Source organism: Triturus cristatus, chromosome 3_1 (genome assembly GCF_964204655.1).
Source record: "Triturus cristatus chromosome 3_1, aTriCri1.1, whole genome shotgun sequence".
NCBI lineage: Eukaryota > Metazoa > Chordata > Amphibia > Caudata > Salamandridae > Triturus > Triturus cristatus.
In genome coordinates this window covers 497,153,273-497,177,392 of record NC_140583.1, presented here as the reverse complement: position 1 = coordinate 497,177,392, position 24,120 = coordinate 497,153,273, and the positions used below count along the sequence as shown (strand labels likewise).

General features: G+C 41.1%; 1 protein-coding gene across 1 annotated transcript in view; it reads left to right on the top strand.

Moving 5' to 3' along the window:
- Window positions 1–24,120, top strand: part of SERINC4 (serine incorporator 4) — a 305,592-nt gene that overhangs the window by 142,044 nt on the left and 139,428 nt on the right. The window contains exons 6-7 of the mRNA XM_085644357.1: window positions 5,786–5,997; window positions 7,695–7,790. Coding sequence (XP_085500483.1) covers window positions 5,786–5,997; window positions 7,695–7,790 — 308 coding nt within the window. The remainder of the gene's footprint in view (window positions 1–5,785; window positions 5,998–7,694; window positions 7,791–24,120) is intronic.

Below are 24,120 nucleotides of genomic sequence, written 5' to 3'. Positions count from 1 at the left end.
ACAATTGTTTTTGCATTTGTCACCCCGAGTGGGAAGGGTATGCTCAGACGTGAGTCCCTTGCTCTCCATGCCACTGGAATCAAGCTATCCTGGCTGACGAGGGCTGAAAGCCCGAAACCGGTCCTAGGATGCTTGTTTCCAGTCCAGGGAGGACCTGGCTTGGCAGTTCGGGCTGGACTGTTCCCATGGGGCACAGGGTCAAGACTGATTTGCATATGGCTGGGTTCAAACTGGAATGGCATGGTGAGCAAAAAAAACGATGGATTTAGGCCCAGATCTCTGTACTGGGGTGAATGTATGACATTGTTCTGCATTCTGTCCATCAATTGTTGTTTTTGCATTTGTCACCCCGAGTGGGAAGGGTATGCTCAGACGTGAGTCCCTTGCTCTCCATGCCACTGGAATCAAGCTATCCTGGCTGACGAGGGCTGAAAGCCCGAAACCGGTCCTAGGATGCTTGTTTCCAGTCCAGAGAGGACCTGGCTTGGCAGTTCGGGCTGGACTGTTCCCATGGGGCACAGGGTCAAGACTGATTTGCATATGGCTGGGTTCAAACTGGAATGGCATGGTGAGCAAAAAAAACGATGGATTTAGGCCCAGATCTCTGTACTGGGGTGAATGTATGACATTGTTCTGCATTCTGTCCATCAATTGTTGTTTTTGCATTTGTCACCCCGAGTGGGAAGGGTATGCTCAGACGTGAGTCCCTTGCTCTCCATGCCACTGGAATCAAGCTATCCTGGCTGACGAGGGCTGAAAGCCCGAAACCGGTCCTAGGATGCTTGTTTCCAGTCCAGGGAGGACCTGGCTTGGCAGTTCGGGCTGGACTGTTCCCATGGGGCACAGGGTCAAGACTGATTTGCATATGGCTGGGTTCAAACTGGAATGGCATGGTGAGCAAAAAAAACGATGGATTTAGGCCCAGATCTCTGTACTGGGGTGAATGTATGACATTGTTCTGCATTCTGTCCATCAATTGTTGTTTTTGCACAAACTTACAATGCAGTTACAGTAACCTCCATGATGGTGGTTCCTGAAATGCAAGAGATGTCCACAGGGGCAGTGGACATCTCTAATATGGTGGGTGGAGTACCATCGCCATGGCGGGAGTAAAGCACGCCACCATGGCATGGTAATTACTCCATTCGCCGATATATAAATCAGCTGCTTAATAAATCTGCCCCTTTCTTTCTCCAGACTAAGCACTATTAACATATAATACCTAGTAGTATGAATGACATGACACTCTTGCATCTGATATATCGCTCATTGTCTTATGTACCATTTCCTATTCATTGATTTACACACTTGTATGATTCATTGCCTTTGAATAAAATGCGTGTGAATTAAAGCACTCTGGCACCCTATTTTTGGATGAGTAGCGCTATAAAAAATTGAAATAAATGTGATAAAGGGGGTAAGGAGAAATGAGTGACATTGCTGGAGAATGATAGTGAAGGAATCTGAAAAGAGCAAGGTAATGGGCGAGGGGATGGAGAAGTTGGCGCCATCAATGCTAAAGCCTTCCCCGCTGAGACATGCAGCAAGCACCAAAATCCTCATGCTCGTCCCCTTCATTGTGGGAAATCTCGTACTTGAAGATACAACAAATGCACATTTTGTTACTGATGCTAAGCAGCATCAGTAACAGTGCCACTGTGTGTTTAAAGCTACATGGATGTCTGGCTTGCATGTGATTCAGTAGTGCAGTGATCTGTGCAATTTAGACTATGCGTATTCCTTGTGTCTTCACTTACTCGTGTGGATTGTCAAACGCAAGATGGTATGCAGCAGTAAGTGTTGTAGTAATGCGCATTAGCTCATTAAACTTTATATTCTTCAAAAGGAAAACATTTTTTGGTAGACAAAATGTGTTCCAATTGCTCTATTGAAAAATGGTAATGTTTGGGGACCTTTACTCCACATTTGAACACTTACTCAAACTTATTTCGGGAGTAGATTTACAAATGCAAAAAAAAGGAAAGACGACTGAAAAACATTAAACACTGGGTGTAGGCAAAACTTTGTTCAAGCTATTATTTGCTACAAAACCTGCAAGACCATATTATTCAACAATATTTAGAAAGCAAAAAAGGTTTTAGGTGGGCTGGTCGCTATTCTGATAACTAGCAGTTGATATCCTCATCTTTTCCTGACGGCAGCTCTTATTTTCCCTGTTGCTTGTTGATGGAGAAGTGACCTTGAGTTATAGGTCCAGCAACCTAAGTGGATGAGCCCTCTTGGCATATGGCCTCAGAGTATAGAACACAATTAAAACGGGTTGCTCACCCCCGGTTTGAGGGCAGCACTTTGAACCAGGGGTGTCCATTGTAGGTGCAGGGTGGTGTGATCCACACCATATTTTCAGGTTGACTACTGAGTATGTAAAGGATTTCCATTTAGAACCAATGTTTGTTAATCAACATTTTGTAGATATTATGAAGATCCTGCGTGGATCTTGCCAATCCAGACCTAAACACGGCACCCTTCTTGAAAACATATCCATCCGTATGGGGATCTCCTGAAAGTTCTACTTGGATCCATTCCTTTGGGATCTGCAATGGACGCCATTGTCATAGATTACCCAGGGATAACATTTCAATCACTAATCTGTCTTCTTGCTAATCCTGTGCTACTAAACAAGTGAACGAGTGAGTTTCTAATCTATCACTAGGAACCTTCTAATTTTGCTCCCAGCAGCAAGTAGTATTGCTAGCATGGTTGTCTGAGCTTATAAAAGTGGCGCCAACAACAGCCACGAGCATAAAACCGGCATCCCTGCTATTTGTCCTAACTTACCTTGACATTGACTGAATGACCAAAACTATAACAAAAATGAATTAACTTGCTTAGAATATTCTTGGCATTGTTACATTTACACAACAGCCTCTGTTTATTCGGACCCCAGGCAAGATCCCACACCTCTCATATCACTAGTCTCTTAGTTCCCTTCTTGTATCACCAGTGAAGTTTAGAAAATATTTAGGTTTTGATTACGGGTGGGGTGTAGATTTCCGCATCCTTGCACAAGCAGTGAATTCTGAATTATGTGGAATTTACCGCACCTAGTAATTATCAGTTGTGATAAAGTCCTCACAATTTGTTCAATTTCTGCAGGTTTAACCAGCCAGAATTTAAAAGGGGCTACGAATACGGTATTTACCATGATTTGCAGATTTTGGTGCACTAAGCACCAAAAACCGCATGTTTGCCCTCAGAAACTCAGAATAGATGCAATTTATGATAAATTCCAAGCCCCTGGAGATGGATTTTATCAGGTGTGATAAATTGCCTGTTGCCTGCGCCCCTCTTATAATCGGGACTTAAGAAGCTTCTGTAAAACAGTGATGCTCTTCCCAAGGTCACTCCACCTCCTAATTTGAAGAGCAAATCGCAGAGTGCAGTGCCAAGATTGAACCACTTTAAATAAAAAAACTCTGGAAACCTCAAAGAGATTCTAAAATAGCATTAAGATCCCTCCCAAGAACTCAGGAGACAAGATTTCGGGGTTCATTATGAGATCGAAGTATTCTTAATGTTAATTCTACAGTCAGTAAATATGGATGATGTGGTGAGGTGCTATTTACTGGGCATGGTGTTACTCCATCTTTCAAACTTCCGCATCGTGAAATGGGAGGTAATGTGGTTACGCCAAGTGTTTGCTCCAGTTCTGAGGTATGAAAACTGAGAAAGTTTTATTTTTCCCTCCACAGATTCTGGCAGGTTTTACCTGGCAAAAAGCATGCAGCAAATAAACCATCTGAAGTAGTAATTAACGCAAATATAGAAGTGGGTTCAAACTTCTGCTTGCACCCAAATAGGGATTTCCTGGAATCTTAATGCGCGCCATTACTTTTTAGAATAAATTATCCAGTTGGTGATGGTGTTTATCTCCTCATATGGCAGATCTCTCCGCAGCTTTTGCCTCCATTACCTACACTGTCCCGCTTGGTACGCAATGCATGATCATGCTTCACAGCAGATATGCTCCTGTTTGTTGTTAGACTAGACAGAATGCTTCCATTTGAGTCACTTGAGTCAGCCCTGTTTGCCCGCCTTCATTCTTTATGGGTCCCCACAGAACGCCACTCTCTCAATGTTTCTTCATCTTTGCCCGAGACCATCGGCTCTCACCCGTTCTTTCAATTTGTCGCTCTGCATGTACAACAATGACACCAAAATCATCCTCCAAATGAACAGGTAAATGGGAATCTTTTCCTATAAATTTGGTTGCCATATTACAGCTGGTATTCACTAGAGTAATTACAAAAGGATACAGAATATAGCCTTATAGCCTACTGACGAGGGCTATACCAGTTGTTAAAGGCCTGAACACAAGATATATTCCCCAACCGCAGGCGAGGGCCTAAAACGAGGGTGAGGGTTCTTTAACAAGTGATATAGTCCATGGCAGAAGGGCTGTAAGGCTATTAGAAGATTCCACCCACTAATGGCAGAATATTCTAAATTAAAAAGGGAGAAACAGAAAGACAAACACTGAAATGTTGGAGCAGAAGTCTTTAACCAGCCAGTGTAAGCCCAGAGCTACTCCGTTGTCTTCAGTGGAGCGCTCAACATTCCAATGTTCTAATAACATTTCTTCTCCCTCTCCTGTTATTTGGGGTTCAACAACAGCAGTTGGGTGCCATAGTTGGCCATGTTTCCCTCCAGGACACCAAATCAGTCCAGTTTGAAGAAAATGTCCCTTCTAAATGCGCTGTTATGCGCTTGATTAACTTGTTTGCAATTCCCCATAAGGTTAAATGAGTCAATGGCTATTTTTGTCATGATTTGTTTGGGTTTAGTCATAGCACATTGAGAATGGTGTACAGCGACATTTGAAACACAGGATATAGGTAACAAGTTAATGCCGGCGCTCTGCTCTCATCCTCTCATTGTGGTCTATTGTATTGATTTCAAGGTGTGCATCACCCAGATCACCATAAAAAAGGTGTTTTTTGATTGACAAAGTCATAAATTATGTCCCATCAGTCAGGCTCCACTCTGATTAGCAGCACTTTCTCATTATGAGAGTGAGAACTGGTGTCATGTAGCGCTTAATTTGTAAAAAACAGAAGTGCCAGTGCACTCGTCAGGAGGCCACTGCAGCGTGCACCGCACATTGCCCCTGCCAGTAAAACTCAGCTACTAACCGTTATACTCATACAAGTGTGACAATTCACACTATTCCAGGCCCCCAAAGCTATACGAATGGCCTGGGCGGAAGGTATTAGTAATTTTTAATGTATATGAACCGTTGTTGTGGTCTTCTTTAAATTAGCAAGAATGTCACAAGCACTGGTGTTGGCAATTAAGTTCTGGTGCCAAGCACCGGAAACGACTGGCTCAAATTAAGCTCTGGAATAATGTGCCTGACCTTACTAGAAAATCGAATGAACATTTAGTTTTCACACAGCAGTAGAGACTTGTCTCTTTTTTCTAGCTTCAGATAATATTTGTTAAAAGTGTGCATCCTAACTGGCAATCCAGTTGTTTCCCTGTTCCATCTTCTCCAGTTGTTTCTATGTTAGCATTTGTTCTTACTAGTACTTTTAAAACAAGCATGCACACACACACACACAGTTTACTTTAAATATGTAAAATTGCTGCACATGAAAGAGAGAATTGACCTTGGATGCTTCCTCTATGCATGACTGGGAATGTGTTCCTCTACCAGGTTTAGAACTATTCTGAGAGCGGCTTTTTCTAAATTGTGGCATCATCATGTAATGTTCCCAGTTCCCCCTTGGCTGATCTCAACATGTCTCCCCTTTCTCTCCCCCAGGCTGACGGGAGCCTCTGAAGACAAGCGCTGGTACATTGCTGTCCTGCTGGCCACGCTAGTGTTTTACTCAATCGCTTCTACTGCTGCCTTCTTGCTGTACAAGTATTTCACCCACCCTGCCGGCTGCGTGCTCAACAAGAGTCTCCTGACCATCAACATCAGCTTGTGTGTGCTGCTGTCCCTCATCTCCGTCACCCCCTGCGTCAGGCTCAGTAAGTGGATACATCAACCTCCGCCGCTAACCCTCACAGATATCCAGGGAAGAGCAGAGTGGAGGCAGAAGAGGATAAATAAAGGGCAGGGCATTAAATATATGCACTTCCGGTTGTGAGAGAGTAGGTGGCCTTGGAGTGATGGGGCGATAAGAAGGGAGAGTCCTTGCAAGGAGTGGAAGGCAGCGGGGACTGTCTGTAGGACATGACTGCAAGAGCAACACAGTGCAGAGAACTAGGGCAAGACCGCCCAAGAGTCGTGGGGATGCGGGGGATAGATGATGTGGCAAACGTTTTTAGATGGAACGTGTCACAAAGGTGAGTTTGGCTGCAAGCCGCGTTGCATGTTTAACCAGCTTGAATTAAGCTCTAGAGGGTGCATCGGTGACGACCTTACTACGTCATTTGTGCATACCGGTGTTATATGTAGCAAGCCCTGCAGACGCAGACCCAAGTCTTATTGGCACCTAACGCACTAGCACCTCTGCTGAAAGCTATCTTGAAGCATCTCATCACTGACATCCCCAGCAAAATGGTTAGGACGAACCGTTAGAGACGGCGGGGCTGACAGAAGAAGGACACCCGGATTATGCAATTCTGCGTGTTATGGTTACTGTGATAAGCATAGTTTTCAGTTGAATCAAAACCCTGGCTCTTACAAAAGAAAAACTCAGAACACTACCATTTTTCTTCAATTTTCTTGATTGTTCTTAATTTTGTCTTCGCGAAGATATGAAGCAAAGGTGTTTGAATATCATTATACTTGTCTTTGCATGTTTCTGTCTTTATGTAGCGGGCATTCGTGGATGACCAAGTGATAGCTTTGAGGCACTAGGGTGGTATGTATCGTCAAATCAATTTCAAAGCGATGGGATTGTCTCTTGTCATGGCTTCCAACCCATGCACCAGAATCACGCTACAAGAGGGGAAACAAGAGAATAACAGAGACAGCCGCTGACAAACCAGGCATATTTAAATCTTCTGCGGCCAAATCTTCATGTAGAATGTTATGAAGGGACAGGGGAATTGTTTTATGAGCAGGCAATATGAGACTGTTAGTGCTGACACTTGGTTAAAATGCGATAACTGGCACATTCCAGCAAAGCTGGTGTGCTCCCCTTTGGGACCATACAAACACTTCTAAAAAGAATGCAAGTACCATGGTAGAATCAGCCTTTACACTTCTGCTTTTTAGCTGTTGAGGTTAGGTTGTCGGTGTATTTGATTCAGGGTTAGAAGCAGTAGTAGAAATGACAAGGGAACACAAAAATGTAGGAAGGTACCTTTGGCCTTATGGTAACAGAGTGTGATATCCTGTGACCTAAAACAAATTCAGCATCTGAGAATAAATCAGAAATTACAATGATGGGTCTACAGTTATGTAAGTTTAAATGTTACACCGGGACTGCTATTTAGTTATATAAAAGTACCTCCTAAAAATATACCCTACCACCACCCACCTCCATGGTGCTAGAACAAGAGGCAGGCTGAAGAGGAAGATTCCGCCAGCCATTTCGAAGAACCCCACCCCCACCCCCACCATTAGGTTTCCAGACACAATTGATGACTGGGCATAGGCCTGTTGACTCAGAATGGCACAAGGCTCCCATGAACCATGAACCTAGGGGACATCAGTAGTATGGTTAGGAGTTTGACATTCCGCGTTTTGACTGCTCCTTTTCCAACATTCTTTTCAGAACAGCCACGGTCGGGCTTACTGCAGGCCTCCATAATCAGCTGCTATGTCATGTACCTCACCTTCTCTGCTCTCTCCAGCCGGCCGCCAGAGAGAGGTGAGTATCCTTTCCAATAGTGACCCTCCTATCTACCCTTTACTAACTGGCCAGTGCTGACTCCTCCAGGGGACCTGTCCTCTGAGGGAAATTGGGCAGTGCATAAGTTACCTGTTCTTACCATTACGGGAGGATGTTTATCATGTTTCACATTTCTTTTTAGACAGTCGATTCTACTGCAGAAAGTAATTTTATTTTTATGCTATATATTACACAACTTGGAATAACATCAACATTTTTATTAATCATGTCTTATTTATTGAACCTGTTTCTAAATGATGTACCAAGAAGATACTAAAAGAGATATTTTTTAAAGAACTTTAGAAAATATTTAAAAGATCTTGCAGAATACGTCTGTGCTAGGCTTCTAGCCATACTACTCAATTAAATGTATTCCTGCAGGGGGAACGCGCGAGCGCGCGATTCAAGATGGCCACCGCGTGAGAGTCTATGTGCGTTTTTGGCCCGTTTTTGTCATTTAAATGCCGATTTCTGTCAGAAAAGTGCCCTGGAGGAGGTCGCTGTGTTTATGAAGGTTTCACCTGCACTGTGGAGCAATTTCAGTTGTTTTTGCTCGGTGGAAGTGGGTTTTTTCGCTGCCTGGTTCCTGCTCCCTGCACAGCATTCAGGTACAGCCAGGCTTTCAGTCAAGGGGCGGAGGCTTGTAGGAAAGGGCCTGGCTTGGGCCTAACCACTCCCCCAGCCCATTTTAGCTGCTGCACCAGTCATTCCTTGGTGTTTTCCATAGCTTTCATTTCCTCCTTCGTTATTTTGTGTCTGCAATTATATTTTTGACTCTTTTTCACTTTAAAATGGAAAATAAGAGTTCTGTTAATAAAAGGAGGCAGCAAGTTTCTCCTCCTCCTGCTAAATCAAAAGTAGTGGAGTCTTCTGAACCTTCACTGTCTTTAATATTGGAGGAAATTCAGGCACTTCGAGTCAATACAGATACCATTGCATCTGAAGTAAAAAATGTGCGTAAAGATATGGCCACCCTGTCGATGAAAATATCAGATAATTCCATCAAAATAAACGATAATAAGGTCAAACTGGACTCATTTACTCCATTGGTGGCAAAAATTTCTCCTATGTGCTCAACATTATTGGATCTGGAAAATCGTAACAGACAATATAATTTACGTATATTTAATCTTCCTGAAAATGTTGAGAGAGATAACTGTAGACTATATTTGGAGAAATTATTACCTGGTCTTCTACAAATTAAATTCTCAGAAAACTTTGAAATTGATAGAGCCCTCAGGACTCCCTCACACAGGAACCCTCAGCACACAAAACCGCGACAAATGATTTTTAAAGTTCTTCGACACCACCATTTGGTTCTAATCAGAAAAGCAGCTAGAGAAATCCCTTCATTGATGGTTAATGGGAATAAAATATTTATTCATCAAGACTATGCCAAAGAAACTGTTTCAATTCGCAAAGAATTTACTGCTCTTCGCCCGCAACTTCGCAGTTTAGGCTATAAATATGGTCTTTTTGATCCATCGACGATGCGCATTTGGAAGGATAATTTTTCGAAATCTTTTCAACGTCCAGAAGATTTGAAGAATTTTTTGGATCAGCAGTCTCTGCACTCTATGGATACCAATGACTCTGCTACTTGATTTTTGCCGGTTATGTTTTTTCTTTCTGACACAGTTCTGAAATTTCTTTTTATTGGGCTGCAGCGGTTTTGGTTATGCTTGTACAGCGTGTGTGCGTTGCACATTTCACATTTATGTCTTCTGTTTGTGGTTTTTTTCATGTTTTTTCATTTTTTCCTTTCCTTCTTCTTTCTATGGAGCTATCTGTTTCTCATTTTCTTGCTCCTTTTTTATCTTTCACTTCTTGTACTCTTTTCTCCTTTCTTCTGTTATGGCTAATATCCATGATATTAAAGTAATTTCATTAAATGTTAAAAGATTGCGCCATCCAGTTAAACGTACAAAAATTTTAGATTACCTAGGTAGTTGCAAAGCTGATGTTTGTTTTATACAAGAGACTCATATAGATGATAACATTTTAGATTATATGCAGAAGAAATGGGTAGATGCTATTGTCTCTTCTCCTGCCAATGGTAAACAAAATGGTGTCGCTATTCTCTTTGCAAAAAAGCTACACTGTCAAATTTTGAGTAAATCTTCTGATAAGGATGGTAGATATATACTCGTTAAAATTAAAGTTCATGACTCAGTTCTATTTTTATTAAATGTTTATGGTCCTACTGCAGATGATCCTATTTTTTGGTCTAATCTTACAACAAAGGTTCTAAAGATTGGTAATGTCCCTTTAATTGTCGGAGGTGATTTTAATGTTATCTTTGACCCTTTATTAGATAGGGTCCAATAGAAAAGGTGACCCAGGCAGGGTCACTTGTTTTTTAAGATAAGTGAAATCAATTCCGTAGGGAGCAGGAGACAAAGTACGTAAAGGGTCATGTAGGTCAAAAGATAGCAGGTATTTATTTAAACAAAGTCAATTTTAGAATGCTCACAAAATAAGAAAAGCGTGGTGTGAAATAGTGATAGTAGTTTTTAAAAAGACATCGCATTGACAACAATATAGTAGTTGAATTCCATAATTGATCTTTACAAGTTATAAAGAATTCATGTTGTGGGGTGGTCGACGGCGTTTCGAACCCAATTATTGGGGTTCATCTTCAGGACAGTGGTGAGCATGCTGAAATTAAAGAGGGGGGAAGGGGGATGGGAACACATTTGTTTAAGACCCTGTGTATATGTAAACAAACACATTACTGCATACATTCTAGTAAATACAACAATAGCTCCCTAGAAGGAAAAAAGGAAAATAATTCTTACATTTGGTAGGCATTATAATCATGCATTTAAAACAAATTATCAAGAATTAGTGCTTGGAGTCCATAAAAAAAGACAAAAAATTGAGTCAAAAGGCGAGAGGGCAAAATTGCAAAAGTAGGTATTTGTTTAAATTAAATTAAGGGATGACAACGTATGGCGCTAGATTTTACCAGCTAAGACATGGCATTTCAAAAAGAGTAACAGGTGGTGCTAATTAGATGAAGTCCGGTGCTGAGAGCAGTCACAAAAAGCAGCTAATTAAATAAACTTGGTTTACTACTGGCAGTGAATCCGAAGCAAGCACACTATAAAAAATGAAGGCACAGGGGTGACTTGCTTAATTCTATTCGAAAAAGCTGTCAGTGTTACAGGGATAAGTGAGGGAAAAAGGGGGCTGAATTAATCTGTCTAACATGGATGAAACAGGGAGCACATGTGAAAGCATTCCGGCAAAGAACCATGAAGTGTCTAAGGTCAAGTGAGGGGCAAAACACTTACTATTTTGAAGTTAAACTGCCCGTAAAGTTCCTAGAGTCTCCAAAGTGGGAGGCAGGGGCTTCAAAGGCTGTATTGAATGAGAGCCAGAGTGTGGAAAAATTAACTGTAGTTGGGAAATGAATAATGGGATGGGTGTGAGGGATTTAAACACAAGTGAGAAACTTACTTAATTATTTGAAAACAAGCAGCTTGGCAGTACATAGATCCGCCTGGAGAATGTAATTCTGAAATGTAGAGAGATGTGAAATATGAGCTCCATAGGTGATGTGCTCTGCGAAGTTATTATTAGCTCAGGGGAAGAGACCGGAGAAAACTTACTTCTTTAGAGGGGCGACAGGGCAGTGAATGGGAGCCTGAGGCCGAGCAGTCAGAGACGTCCTGCAGCTGTTGGGGCTGGCTGATGAATGCGGAAATAGCGTTGCTAGCCTGTGTGTTTTATAGTAGGGCTCAGCTGGAGGGAGCCTCGGGGCAAAGCTAATTAGTGAAAGAATAGCGCACGTGAAGTTAATTGTTTAAAGGAACCTGCAGCTGAGTGATTCAAAATAGGTGTGTTGTAATTCTGCCTCTAGTGGATTTATCGGTAGTGAATTAATGAAAGTAAATAAATAGGAGAGTTTAAAGTTTATGCAAGAAGCATGTTAGGGGTTTGTAAACGAAGGATAGTAACAATTAATGAATTTTGGGCTGCAGGGAGGGCCATATGGACTAATCTGAGTCAGCCTGGGTTAAACAGTGACCAAAAATGCACACAATATAAAAAGGGGAATGTAAACATGAATGAAACATAATAGTACATATATTCAGTTTTGCAAGGATTTCTAAGTGATACTAGAATGTGCGTAGTATAAAAGGGAATGTAAACATGAATAAAACATAATACATATATTCAGTTTTGCAAGGATTCTAAGTGATACTAGAATCTGTATGCTGAGAACAAAAACTTGAAGAATGTCTGTCATTCTGTGGAGGGTAGTCTGTAGAGACAAGAGTTTTTTAGAGAATGGCATTCCATTCCTCAAAAGAGTTCAATCCATTTTCGATAGTCCGACATTTGAAAATCCATTTGCATTCGAGGCGGTTCAGGAGTTGTTGTTGATTTCCACCTCTGTGACTTGGGAGCAGGCTGTCAATCACTTGCCAGGTGAAGTCTGTTTCTGAGTGTCCTTTTTCCATGAAATGTTGCACAAGTGGCGCTGTTGTGATCTTGCATTTGATTCTGCTCCTATGTTGGGCAATTCTGGATTTGATCTTTTGTGTGGTCTGGCCAATATACCTCAGTTTACAGGGACATTCAATGCAATATATTACATTTTGTGAATTACAATTGGTGAAACATTGCAATATGTGTTTAGAGTTCTCAAATTCAAACAGTTTTGTGTTACTGGTGGACTCACATGCCATACAGTTATTACATTTATAGTGACCTTTCAGTGGTGGTAGGTTGAGAAAGGAGTGTATAGAATGGTCTTTAGTGATCGGTTTTTGGGCTCTCACTAAATGATCCCTGATGTTCCGTCCTCTTTTAAAGGAGAAGAGAGGTGTGTCTGTGACAAGGTCTAGAGGGGCAAGGACTTTCCAGTGTTTTTTTATCATTCTCGTAACTTTGTTGCTGGCCGGGCAAAAAGTAGTTACGCACGTGATTCTGGACAAGGGCGTTTTTTCTCTGGGTTGAAGGAGGTGTTCACGGTGGGAATACCAAGCGCGTTTCATAGAGCGTTTAACTAAACGTCTAGGGTATCCTCTGTCAATCAGTTTTTTGCAGAGTACCTCCGATTCTTGGAAAAAGTCCTCTTTGAACTTACAGTTCCTTCTGATTCTAAGGAATTGCCCATAGGGCAGGCCGTCTCGCAGTGCCCTTGGGTGTGCGCTGTTGTATTGAAGGAGAGTATTGCGCTCGGTGGGTTTTGTAAATAGAGTTGTGTAGAGTTCTCCATTGGCACTTTTTATGGAGACATCGAGATAGTCTACCTTAGTGTCGTCATAGTTGTGAGTGAACTTAAGGTCGGGTTGGACATTGTTGAGCCAAAGGCAAAATGCTTCTAGTTCAGTATTTGTGCCAGACCAGATCATAAAAACATCATCTATGTATCTGCGCCATGTACGTATTTTGGGGAGGAATGGATTCATACAGTTAAGAATGGTACTTGTCTCTATCTCGTCCACAAACAGGATCGCAAAATTGGGAGCAAAAATTGCCCCCATCGAAGTGCCCTTACATTGTCTGTAGTATTTGTTGTTAAATTGGAAGTAGTTTCTAGTTAGGGCAATTTCCAGGAGTGAAATGATGAAATCAGTCGGTACCTGGTGTGGAGCTGGACGGAGGTTTAAATGTTTCTTAATGACTTCTATACCTTTGTTTTGGGGTATATTCGTATATAAAGACTCAATGTCCATAGTGACAAGGAGTTCAGTTTGGGAATCAAAAGGTTGTGATTCAATGAGATTAATTAGGTGTGTGGTGTCTTTCACATATGAGATAGTAGTCTTTACCATGTCCTTGATAAAGAAATCGATGTATTTACCCAAGGGCTCTAGGACTGAGCCACAGCCGGAGAGTATAGGTCTCCCTGGTGGGACTTCCAGATTTTTATGCATTTTGGGTAGGGTGTACAGCACAGGTGTCCTTGGGGTCTTATTGTTGAGGAATGCAAATTCATTTTTACTAATGAAACCTTCTTCTAGGCCAATTTGGGTTGTTTTTAGGATGAGGTCACAGATTTCTTTTACAGGGTCGCGTGCCAAAGGCTCGTAGTGAGCTATGTTGGCTAGTTGACGATAGATTTCTTTGTCATATGCACTCTTGTCCTGTAGTACTATCCCACCTCCCTTGTCACAGGGTTTGATCACAATGTCATCTAGTTCTTTGAGTTTGTTAAGGCTTTGTTTTTCCTCTAAACTCACGTTAAAAGGTGTGAATCTGTAGTCTTCTTTAATTTTGTTCAAATCTCTGAGTACAAGATGTTCAAATGTGATGACTTCTGGCGGCATAGAGCCACTGGGAGGGTTAAAGATAGACTTTGGGCGAAGACCTGTCAAGTCTGTCTTACTTGTGTTTTCCTTATGCTGAAAGAAGGCTTTAAGCCTCACCTTTCTGAAGAACTGTAGGATTTCGGTCTGTATGTTAAACCAGTTAGGCTTTTCAGTTAGCACAAAGGAGAGGCCTCTGCTAAGGAGGGTGATATCTGTAGCAGCCAGTTGATGCGTCGAGAGGTTGAATATGGGGAGTTGTTCCATGTTAGTGATAGGGGCCTGGGATCCAATTTCTAGTATTGGTACCCCCATTGGTAAAACTTGCGTCGTGTTTGGCGTTCCCCCGGTGGGAAATGGACTCTTGTCCTCCCTCTCCCTCTCCCTCTCTCTCCTGTAAAGGTCTGGCCTCTCCCTAAAAAATTGGGGTTATGTGTGGAGGTGCTGGGGCCTGCGCCTGGGTCGGAGTTGTCTGAGTCTATGGAGGAGTCAGAAAAAGTAACTGGTTGGTTGTGTCTGAATCTACCCCAGGTGCCTGCGGGGATTCTCTGTTGTTCTTGATTGTTTGTGGTAAAGAAGTCTTCCTGCAGGTACGGGTAAGTCTTTTCTTTATTGTAGTTTCTTTAGTCACCTTTGTTGATTTTTTGTGGTGCTCGAAACTTTGAAAGTCTAGAATGGTTCTTTCCAATTTTTCTAGAGCAGCCTTTGCATCTGCTAGGCTATTTAGCTCAAGAATTGCCTTTTCTAGTTCTAAGATCTCTTCCAATTCTCGCTTGCTGTGTTCAAGTGCTGTATCTATTCCCAACACCATCCAGTGGCGGGAGCAGGTTGTGCCAATGTGTGAGAAACCAGTTTTAAATTTTTTATCTTGTAGGAAGATAGCAGGGATGTTGCGTACCTGTAGGCCAACTGGAATAATATCTGCCTTGAGATATTCGGTTAACATACGTGCATGTAGTTCAGTGCGAATGTGCTTCTTTTTGAGTCTTTCCAGAGCCGTGAGTTTCTCGCTTGCTATGTCTGGTGGTGCATTGGTTGCAGGCCCTGGTGTGTGGAACAGAGAAGGGCCACTAATGATTCTAGCAATATATTCCTCTGTGTACGTAGGGATATTCGAAGTGGACATGGTATGTCAATAGATATGGGTTAGTTCAGTATCTGGTGATGGACATAAGTAGTTTACTTAATAAGATGATATTTAATATATCCACTATATTAGTGGAACCCTTGCAGTGTAGCCACTGCGCTTGATGAGGTTTTAGGAGACAAGGGTACCCCGATATGTGAACCTGGGGTGATAATGAAGAGTTAAGAACAATGGTTCAAGGATGGCCCAAAAGGGTCCAATAGAAAAGGTGACCCAGGCAGGGTCACTTGTTTTTTAAGATAAGTGAAATCAATTCCGTAGGGAGCAGGAGACAAAGTACGTAAAGGGTCATGTAGGTCAAAAGATAGCAGGTATTTATTTAAACAAAGTCAATTTTAGAATGCTCACAAAATAAGAAAAGCGTGGTGTGAAATAGTGATAGTAGTTTTTAAAAAGACATCGCATTGACAACAATATAGTAGTTGAATTCCATAATTGATCTTTACAAGTTATAAAGAATTCATGTTGTGGGGTGGTCGACGGCGTTTCGAACCCAATTATTGGGGTTCATCTTCAGGACAGTGGTGAGCATGCTGAAATTAAAGAGGGGGGAAGGGGGATGGGAACACATTTGTTTAAGACCCTGTGTATATGTAAACAAACACATTACTGCATACATTCTAGTAAATACAACAATAGCTCCCTAGAAGGAAAAAAGGAAAATAATTCTTACATTTGGTAGGCATTATAATCATGCATTTAAAACAAATTATCAAGAATTAGTGCTTGGAGTCCATAAAAAAAGACAAAAAATTGAGTCAAAAGGCGAGAGGGCAAAATTGCAAAAGTAGGTATTTGTTTAAATTAAATTAAGGGATGACAACGTATGGCGCTAGATTTTGCTGGTAAAATCTAGCGCCATACGTTGTCATCCCTTTTGTGAGCATTCTAAATTTGACTTTGTTTAAATAAATACCTGCTATCTTTTGACCTACATGACCCTTTACGTACTTTGTCTCCTGCTCCCTACGGAATTGATTTCACTTATCTTAAAAAACAAGTGACCCTGCCTGGGTCACCTTTTCTATTGGACCCTTTTGGGCCATCCTTGAACCATTGTTCTTAACTCTTCATTATCACCCCAGGTTCACATATCGGGGTACCCTTGTCTCCTAAAACCCCTTTATTAGATAGATCATCTCTCACTAAGTTTCGCCCTTCTAAGGTATATTTTGCTTTCAAATCATTTATTCAAGCCACTAAATTAGCTGACATTTGGAGGTTACATTTTCCTACAGAAAAATGTTACACATTCTTTTCAAACCCTCATAATTCCCATTCTAGAATTGATTGTTTATTGGTTTCCTGGCACCTAATTAGTTCAATAACTGCTCCTAATATTGGTAACATTGATACTTCAGACCATGCGATGATTTCTTTGGTTTTGAACTTGGAGTCAACTTATACTAAACAATCTAGATGGCGAATGAACACTGGTATAATTCTGAATGAGTATAACAAGCCCAAACTTTTAGCTACTATTCAAGAATATTTTATACTTAATCCTGAAGGGTCTACTTCTATGATAAATAGATGGGATGCTTTCAAAGCTTACATTAGGGGCGTAACAATATCTCTTATGGCTCATGAAAATAAAATCTTTCATGCTACTGTGAAAAACTTACAAAAACAAATTGCGAAATTTGAACGACTTTTTATTACATCCAACAATCCTCAATATAAATTTAAACTACAAAAGTTGTGTTATGAATTTAATTCAATCCTTAGTAAAAGAGCAGGTATCCAAATTTCTAATGCTAAAGCCAGATTTAGTTTTAATGCAAATAGATCCGGTAAACTATTAGCTAATTATTTGCGCATAAAAAAAGATAAAACTCAAATCAATTCAATTCTTGGTCCTCATGGTAATATTGCTCTCTCTCACAATGAAATTGTTATTGAATTTATGAATTTCTATTCGGCATTATATAATAAACCAGATTTTCTGGAGGTTTCCTTAATGGACTCCTTTTTAAAATCATGTAAATTACCCAAGATTTCACAATCTAATAAAATTAGACTTGAGGCACCTATTACCAAAGATGAAATCCTATCAGCTAAAAAATCTCTTAAAAAGAACAAATCTCCGGGTCCTGATGGGATCCCTGCGGAATTCTACAAAGAATTCCAGTCACACCTTTTACCATTTTTACACCAACTTTTTACGTTTTTTGGATCCACTGGAACTACTTCTGGTTCTTTTACAGAAGCTTTAATTATAGTACTTCCAAAACCAGATAAAGATCCCACCAGAGTGTCTAATTATCGTCCTATATCTTTAATTAACCAAGACTGTAAATGATATGCTAAAATACTTGCTACTAGATTGGGCCCCATATTAGATTCTATTATACAACCTGACCAATCTGGTTTTATGAAGAATAGATACTCTGCTAATAATACGAAAACTTTACTACATATTATTGAACAAAGTCCTACTTTATCGGTGCCATCTGGAATTTTAGCCTTAGATGCTGAAAAGGCATTCGATAAACTCCATTGGCAATTTTTATTCCATACGTTGTCCTCATTTAATTTTGGAGATACCTTTATTCGCATGATTTCTGCTTTATATTTTGCCCCTACTGCTCGTCTATTTATCAATGGCCAAGTTTCATCTCAATTTTTGCTTTTTAGAGGTACAAGACAAGGATGTCCTCTTTCCCCTCTCTTATTTTTAAATGGCATTGAACCTTTTCTTAACTTAATCAGAAATTGTGACCATATTAAAGGAATCATTATTAAGGATGTTACTGTTAAAACCCTTGCCTATGCGGATGATGTGCTTTTATTTGTTAGTGACCCTATATCTTCTTTTCCCTCATTAATGGATATTATAACAAAGTATTCTGCAGTTTCTGGATACACTTTAAATACAAACAAAACTGAATTCTTTCCCTTAAATGTTTATTGCACTCCTGATATGCTTCCCATGCAGGAAATTATTTGGCAAAAGAATAAGTTAAAATATCTTGGAATTTTATTTTCCTCTTCCATCAAATCGACAATCAATCTAAATTGTGATTTTATCCTAAACTATATTAAAGACAAAACGTCTAAATGATCAGCATTACATCTTTCATGGTGGGGTAGGATGGATTCTCTTAAAATGACTATAGCTCCTAAAATATTCTATACCCTTGCCATGGTTCCTACTCAATTTCCATTAAAGTTTTATAAGGATGTTGATAAACTTTTGTCAAAGTTTTTATGGAACAACAAACCTCCTCGTATTACTTATAAAAAATTAAAAGTTCCTAAACGTAATGCTGGATTTGGTATCCCGGACTTTTTTCTTTATCATAAAGCTTTTATTTTAAAACAAAGTTCACTATGGTTTAATTGCTCCTTTTTAAATAATTCTCCTACATGGCTCCGTATTGAGAAATCAATTCCGAATCCATTTCCATTACCTACTTTGGTGTCCATGCATAATAATGCTCCATTTATTCAAAAGTCAGTTATTATTAAATCCACTAAAATGTTATTTAATGACCTTGACTTAATTTTTCTTTTTCCCATGAACAACACTGTCGAATTATCATTATGGTATAGTAATGTTATTAAATTGAACAGGAATGTTAATTTTTGGTTTTCATGGATTAAGGCTGGCATTTTTTACCTTAAAGATATCTATTCCAAGAATACGTTTATTTCTTTTGAAACATTGCAAACAAGTTTTGGTTTAGTTAAATCTGACTTCATTAAGTATCAATATTTGTGCAATTCAATTTTAGACTCCTTTCCTAATGCCATCCCTTCTAATGTTACAGCTGACTTAGCAATTTATATTCAAACAGTTTCAAAATCATCTGATGGGGTTTCTATTTTATATAAAAAATTATCCGATACTCTAGGTAGCCATATAGAGAGGATTTCCACTTTTTGGAATAATGAACTTGCACTTTCCTTGTCCACTGACACATGGAAAGATATTTGGCTTCATAGTATATCTGGGTGGTTGCCTGTTTCAATCTACCAAACTAATTCGTATATCCTCTATAATTGTTTATGGACTCCATCACGTTTGTTCCAAGCTAAACTTCTCCCCTCTCCTGATTGTTGGCATTGTAAATCACACCCTGGTTCATTACAACATATGCTTTTTGATTGTCCTTTGGTTTTTAAATTTTGGTCTGAAGTTTGGGATATCATAAAGAAGATTTTTAAATTTCAAATTGATCTTTCCTATCAGTTAATAATTTGTAAGTCTGCTATTCTTCCACAAAATATACATGATTTAGAGTGTAAACTTTTCAATTTTCTTATTTAGGCTGCTTTAAAATCCATTACTTTTTGTTGGAAAGATGTTTCTGTATTATCTGTAAATGCTTGGTGGTCATGGGTTATTTTTTCAAGAAGAGGTGCTCAATTATCTATGAATGGGATCACTCATAATTGTTTTTCTTATCAATCTTTTTGGTTACCTGTTGATGCATATTTATCCATTTAATGCTGTATTAATAATTTTAATTCAGATTTGAACTTCATATGATTAATCTTATTATGGCATATAGTAGCTCCGTTTGCATCTTCTACGTTAATTGTTATATTTGTTCCTTTCCCTCCCCCTCCTTCTATCCTCCCTTTTGGTATTTTTTGATTATGTATTTTCTCATTACCTAAGATAATTTTTTCTATGATTTTGAATATGATATACAATGTTATCTAGGTATTATTGCTTAATCATAATATTTTATGTGTTGTCTAACTTTTAGTTGTATTTGATCAAAAACTCAATAAAATATTCTGAACACAATAAATTTATTCCTGCAGCACACAGATAAACTATGGGCCACAAATTGCAAAGAGGTGCAGCTGGTTATGTTTCAAGCGAAATAATTGGAAATTAGATTGGTCTTATATTTTTAGGCCTTGCCTACTAGACTGCGCATGCACTGTATGCTGTGAGACGTATCATTACTTTTCAGTGGGCTTATAGCCCTCTCATTGTTTACCATTGGTTGACTTTATTGTCACTCTACTTTGATTGCTCCTTATTCATCAGTTTGTGTGGAGTTTCCTTCCTCTTTGTGCAGTTGTCCTTCCCCTGGAACACGAATGCATTACTTGTGTCTTTTCTACTGCTCGCTTTCTAAGAACTATTACTTTCTTTTTGTTTAAGCACTCCGCAAGAGAGCATGTGTTTTCCACTTTCTCCCTTGTGTACTTCTCTGCCCCCTTCCCGGCACTCAATGTTCCTCTATCTCCCAAGTGTGTGTATTCCCATCAGTCCCACATTGCTCCCTCTCGTCCTGTTTTCCCACCGCACCCTCCTTGTTACTTCTCCCCTCTCGGCCCTCAGAAACAACCATGCCCTCCAAGTTACTTCCACACCCATCCAGCGCCCTGTGTTGCTACCAGGTCTCTGTTGCTTCCGTCCTCTAAGTTGCTTCCCCCCTCCTGCTTATAAAAAGAACTCCAACTTGGTAATTAAAAAAAAAAATTATTTGTAGTATGCATTCTAATTTTTATGCAGCATTTATATAGCGCTGACAACCTCTATTTTTTAAAAAATATATCTTTATTGCATTTTGTATTTTCTGTTACATGAAATCTGAACATCGGCATATGTTGCACTTGTAATAACATTGTCAGTGCTGAATTATTATATATAACGATCAAGATAGTTTCTGTTTACAGCCATAGCACATCTCGTGTCTACAACTCAGGAATCGACGTGCACTTGTAAAATAACATAGGCGCCAATGGCCCACATATACTGTTGTCTCTAATTGAGGAGCAAAACGTATTTATCATTTGTAACTCTTTCCAGAAGTGATTATCATTGTGTAAATACAACAGTGCATACAGGGGTGCGTGACCCATACTCAACTCAGCTGTGAGAGCGTAACACGTTATGCTACATGGGTGAAAAAAGATTATCCATATACCGTAATTTATTGCTAGATATCCTCTTTTTCCAATATTAAACCACAACTAAGAAAGCAAAATAAAATCAAAAGAAAGGGAGACATCAAATATTCAAGGAAATGTGTGGCCGATACATATAATGCCGTTCAAGTGTAGTCGTGACCAGGCTTGTGCGGCCGTATTGAATGCGAGCTGTCATACATGCGCCTTGCACAGTCGCACAGGTGTCAAGGTGTCTTGTGGTATAAGTCATGTCCATGAGTTATTGTTAAGGAGTGTGAGGTCAGTGCCCATCCCAACAGTCATGTCCAAGGGTTCCTTTGATTGCAGTGTGTCTGCCACGCCCAAGTGACATGTCAGGTATCATCTCCTGTTTGTTGTGTGGGGGGTGCACGCAGTGTGGCATTAGATTGTGTAAGGGCTTTGAGGATATCATCTCAGGATTGTGCGATAGGGTACTTTCGCAACCCTGCTGTTTCTTCCCTATGAAGGATAGTGCTCTCCTCCTGCGCCCAGACCTCTAGGGATTTTAACCAGTGAAGTACCTCCGGGAGATCTATATGTTTCCATCTCTTAGTTATCAGTCGCTTTGCGGTTATTAGGCCTAGGTCTCTGAATCTAGAGTTGACCTTGTTGGCCTTAGTCCGTTTGTAAAATCCCAGGATGCAGACTTCCCATTTGGCAGGCACCTTGGTACTAGAGCAGTTTGTAAGTGTCTCTGTTATCGTGTGCCAATAGAGTAGAAGCAGGGGGCAGGACCATATCATATGTAGTAAGTCAGCGCCTAGGAGATGGCATCTTTGGCACTCAGAGGTGTTGATGTTAAAATATGTATTGATCTTATCTGGTGAGAGATACGCTCTATGCAGGACATATGTTTGTATGAGTTTGAATCGTGAATTACACGGCACGTGTGGCACTGGCTAGGACACGCTCCCATTCCTTGTCGGTCCAGGGTCGGCCCCTGTCCTCAGCCCAACGTGCGCGGAGTCTTTGTAGCGGTTTTAACACATGGATAAGCAGGGCCTGTACCAACCAGTGGACCACATGTGACCCCTCCCCCATTACATGTAAATACTGCAACAGCTGATGCGTCGACAGTTAATTTCTCAAGTCTCCCCATGCTTGCGTCAGTGTCCGTATGATGGCTGCATGCAGAAGGAACTGGCCTACCGGTAAGTTATTATCCGCCGACAGGATCGCGAAGGGCAGCAGTGTACCGTATGCGTACTAGTCGCCCAGCGTATCCACTCCTGATTCAGTCCAGGACATTAGTGCTACGTCAGTTATAGAGTCTCTGCCTCTAGGTGTCCTGATAAGTGGCAATAATGGGCGTATGGGACCGTGGCTTTTGTGAGTTGAAGGCTCCTCCTGTAACATCTATAGGCCAACTCAATGTGCACCTGTGTCGGGCGGGGAAGTTTCGCCAGTGGGTGAAACAAACTATAAATCAGTGTCTGTGTCCACATCGATGTCTTGGTCACCGTGTCTGTCATATTCTTCCCACTTAGCCACTTCGCGACCCATTGTAGGTGTGCAGCTAAGTAGTATAATTCCAAATGAGGAACTGCCAAGCCTCCACCCTCCGGTGGTGAGTATAATTTCTGCAATGCTATCCTGGGTCGCCCTGTGTTCCAGATCAGGCCTCGGGTTAATCCATCCAGCTACCGAAATAATCGTACCGGGACATATACCGGAAGGTTTGCAAAATAATACAGTAATCGTGGCAGTACTATAATTTTGGTTAAGGTGACGTGACTCATCACATTGAGCGGTAGGGTCTTCCAGAATTGCATCTGCGCTCTTATGGAGGAAATGGCGCGTACCAGGTTACCCTCCAATATGTACACAGGGGATCGGTAGATATATATGCCCAGGTACCTGAACGCGGTCGGGTACCAAGTAAGCGCAGTCCCGTTGAATACTATATCCGCCATGGCCACGTCCTGGTGAAAAAAGTCGGCGCCTGATTTAGCCCAATTCACCTTGAGGCCCGACACCTCCTCAAAGCTACGGAACAGCGCGGATATGGCCGGTGGTACAGCATGCAGGTCTCTGATGTACAGCAGCAGGTCATCCGCGTAGAGGGATACCGTGTAGAGACCATCCTGCAAGGGGATGCTCCAGTCCGCACCACCCTCTCGGAGGAGAGCTGCTAAGGGCTCCATGGCAAGGGAGAAGAGCAACGGGGACAGGGGTCATCCCTGCCTGGTCCCTCGTCTAACCTTGATTGTGTCAGAAATTAGCTTACCCGTGCAAGCCCGTACCGTGGGACGCCGATACAGCAACTGCACCAGTTGTAGATACCCGTCTCCTAGTTCGTATTTGCGTAGGACCGCTGAAAGATAGGGCCATTCCAACGAATCAAAGGCCTTCTCTAGGTCCAGCACTAGACAGCCAGCCCATGGTCAATTCTTCATTGCATACTTCTGGACTCTAAATAGCCAACGAATATTAAGAGAGGTATTTCTGGTTGGGACGAATCCGTTCTGATCGTTGTGTACCAGAGTCGGCACAAACGGGGCTATTCGTTAAGCTAGTGTGGAGGCCAGTATTTTATAGTCTGTATTCAACAGAGCCAATGGACGGTAGGAGCCCAGCAGCTCAGGGTCTCTGCCCGGCTTTAGGAGAGAGATCAGTGTAGCCTCATTTTGCGTACGTGTACGCTCAGAGTCATCTAGAGCCGGCGCGTACACCCGCAGCAGTTCCGGTATCAGTATATCTGAGTAGGCTTTGTAAAAGTGCTTACTACCTCTATGTGGGCCATTGAAGGGTTTACCTCTATGAGAAACAAACTACACCATGTAGGATGTGTGATTGGAAGGGTGTTTTGTGATTCTTTGTGTGAAGTGTCTCCACGATGACCACTGAAGTACAGTGATAGATTGAATGCAGTGCGTAGCAGTGTTGTGGAGGATAGGGTGTTAGAAATAGATGCGCAAATGCATGCGCATGTGTGGTGCACGTGCCACAAAATGACATACCCAGTCACGCCTAAGGCTTTTTAAAATTCTTTTGCATTGGG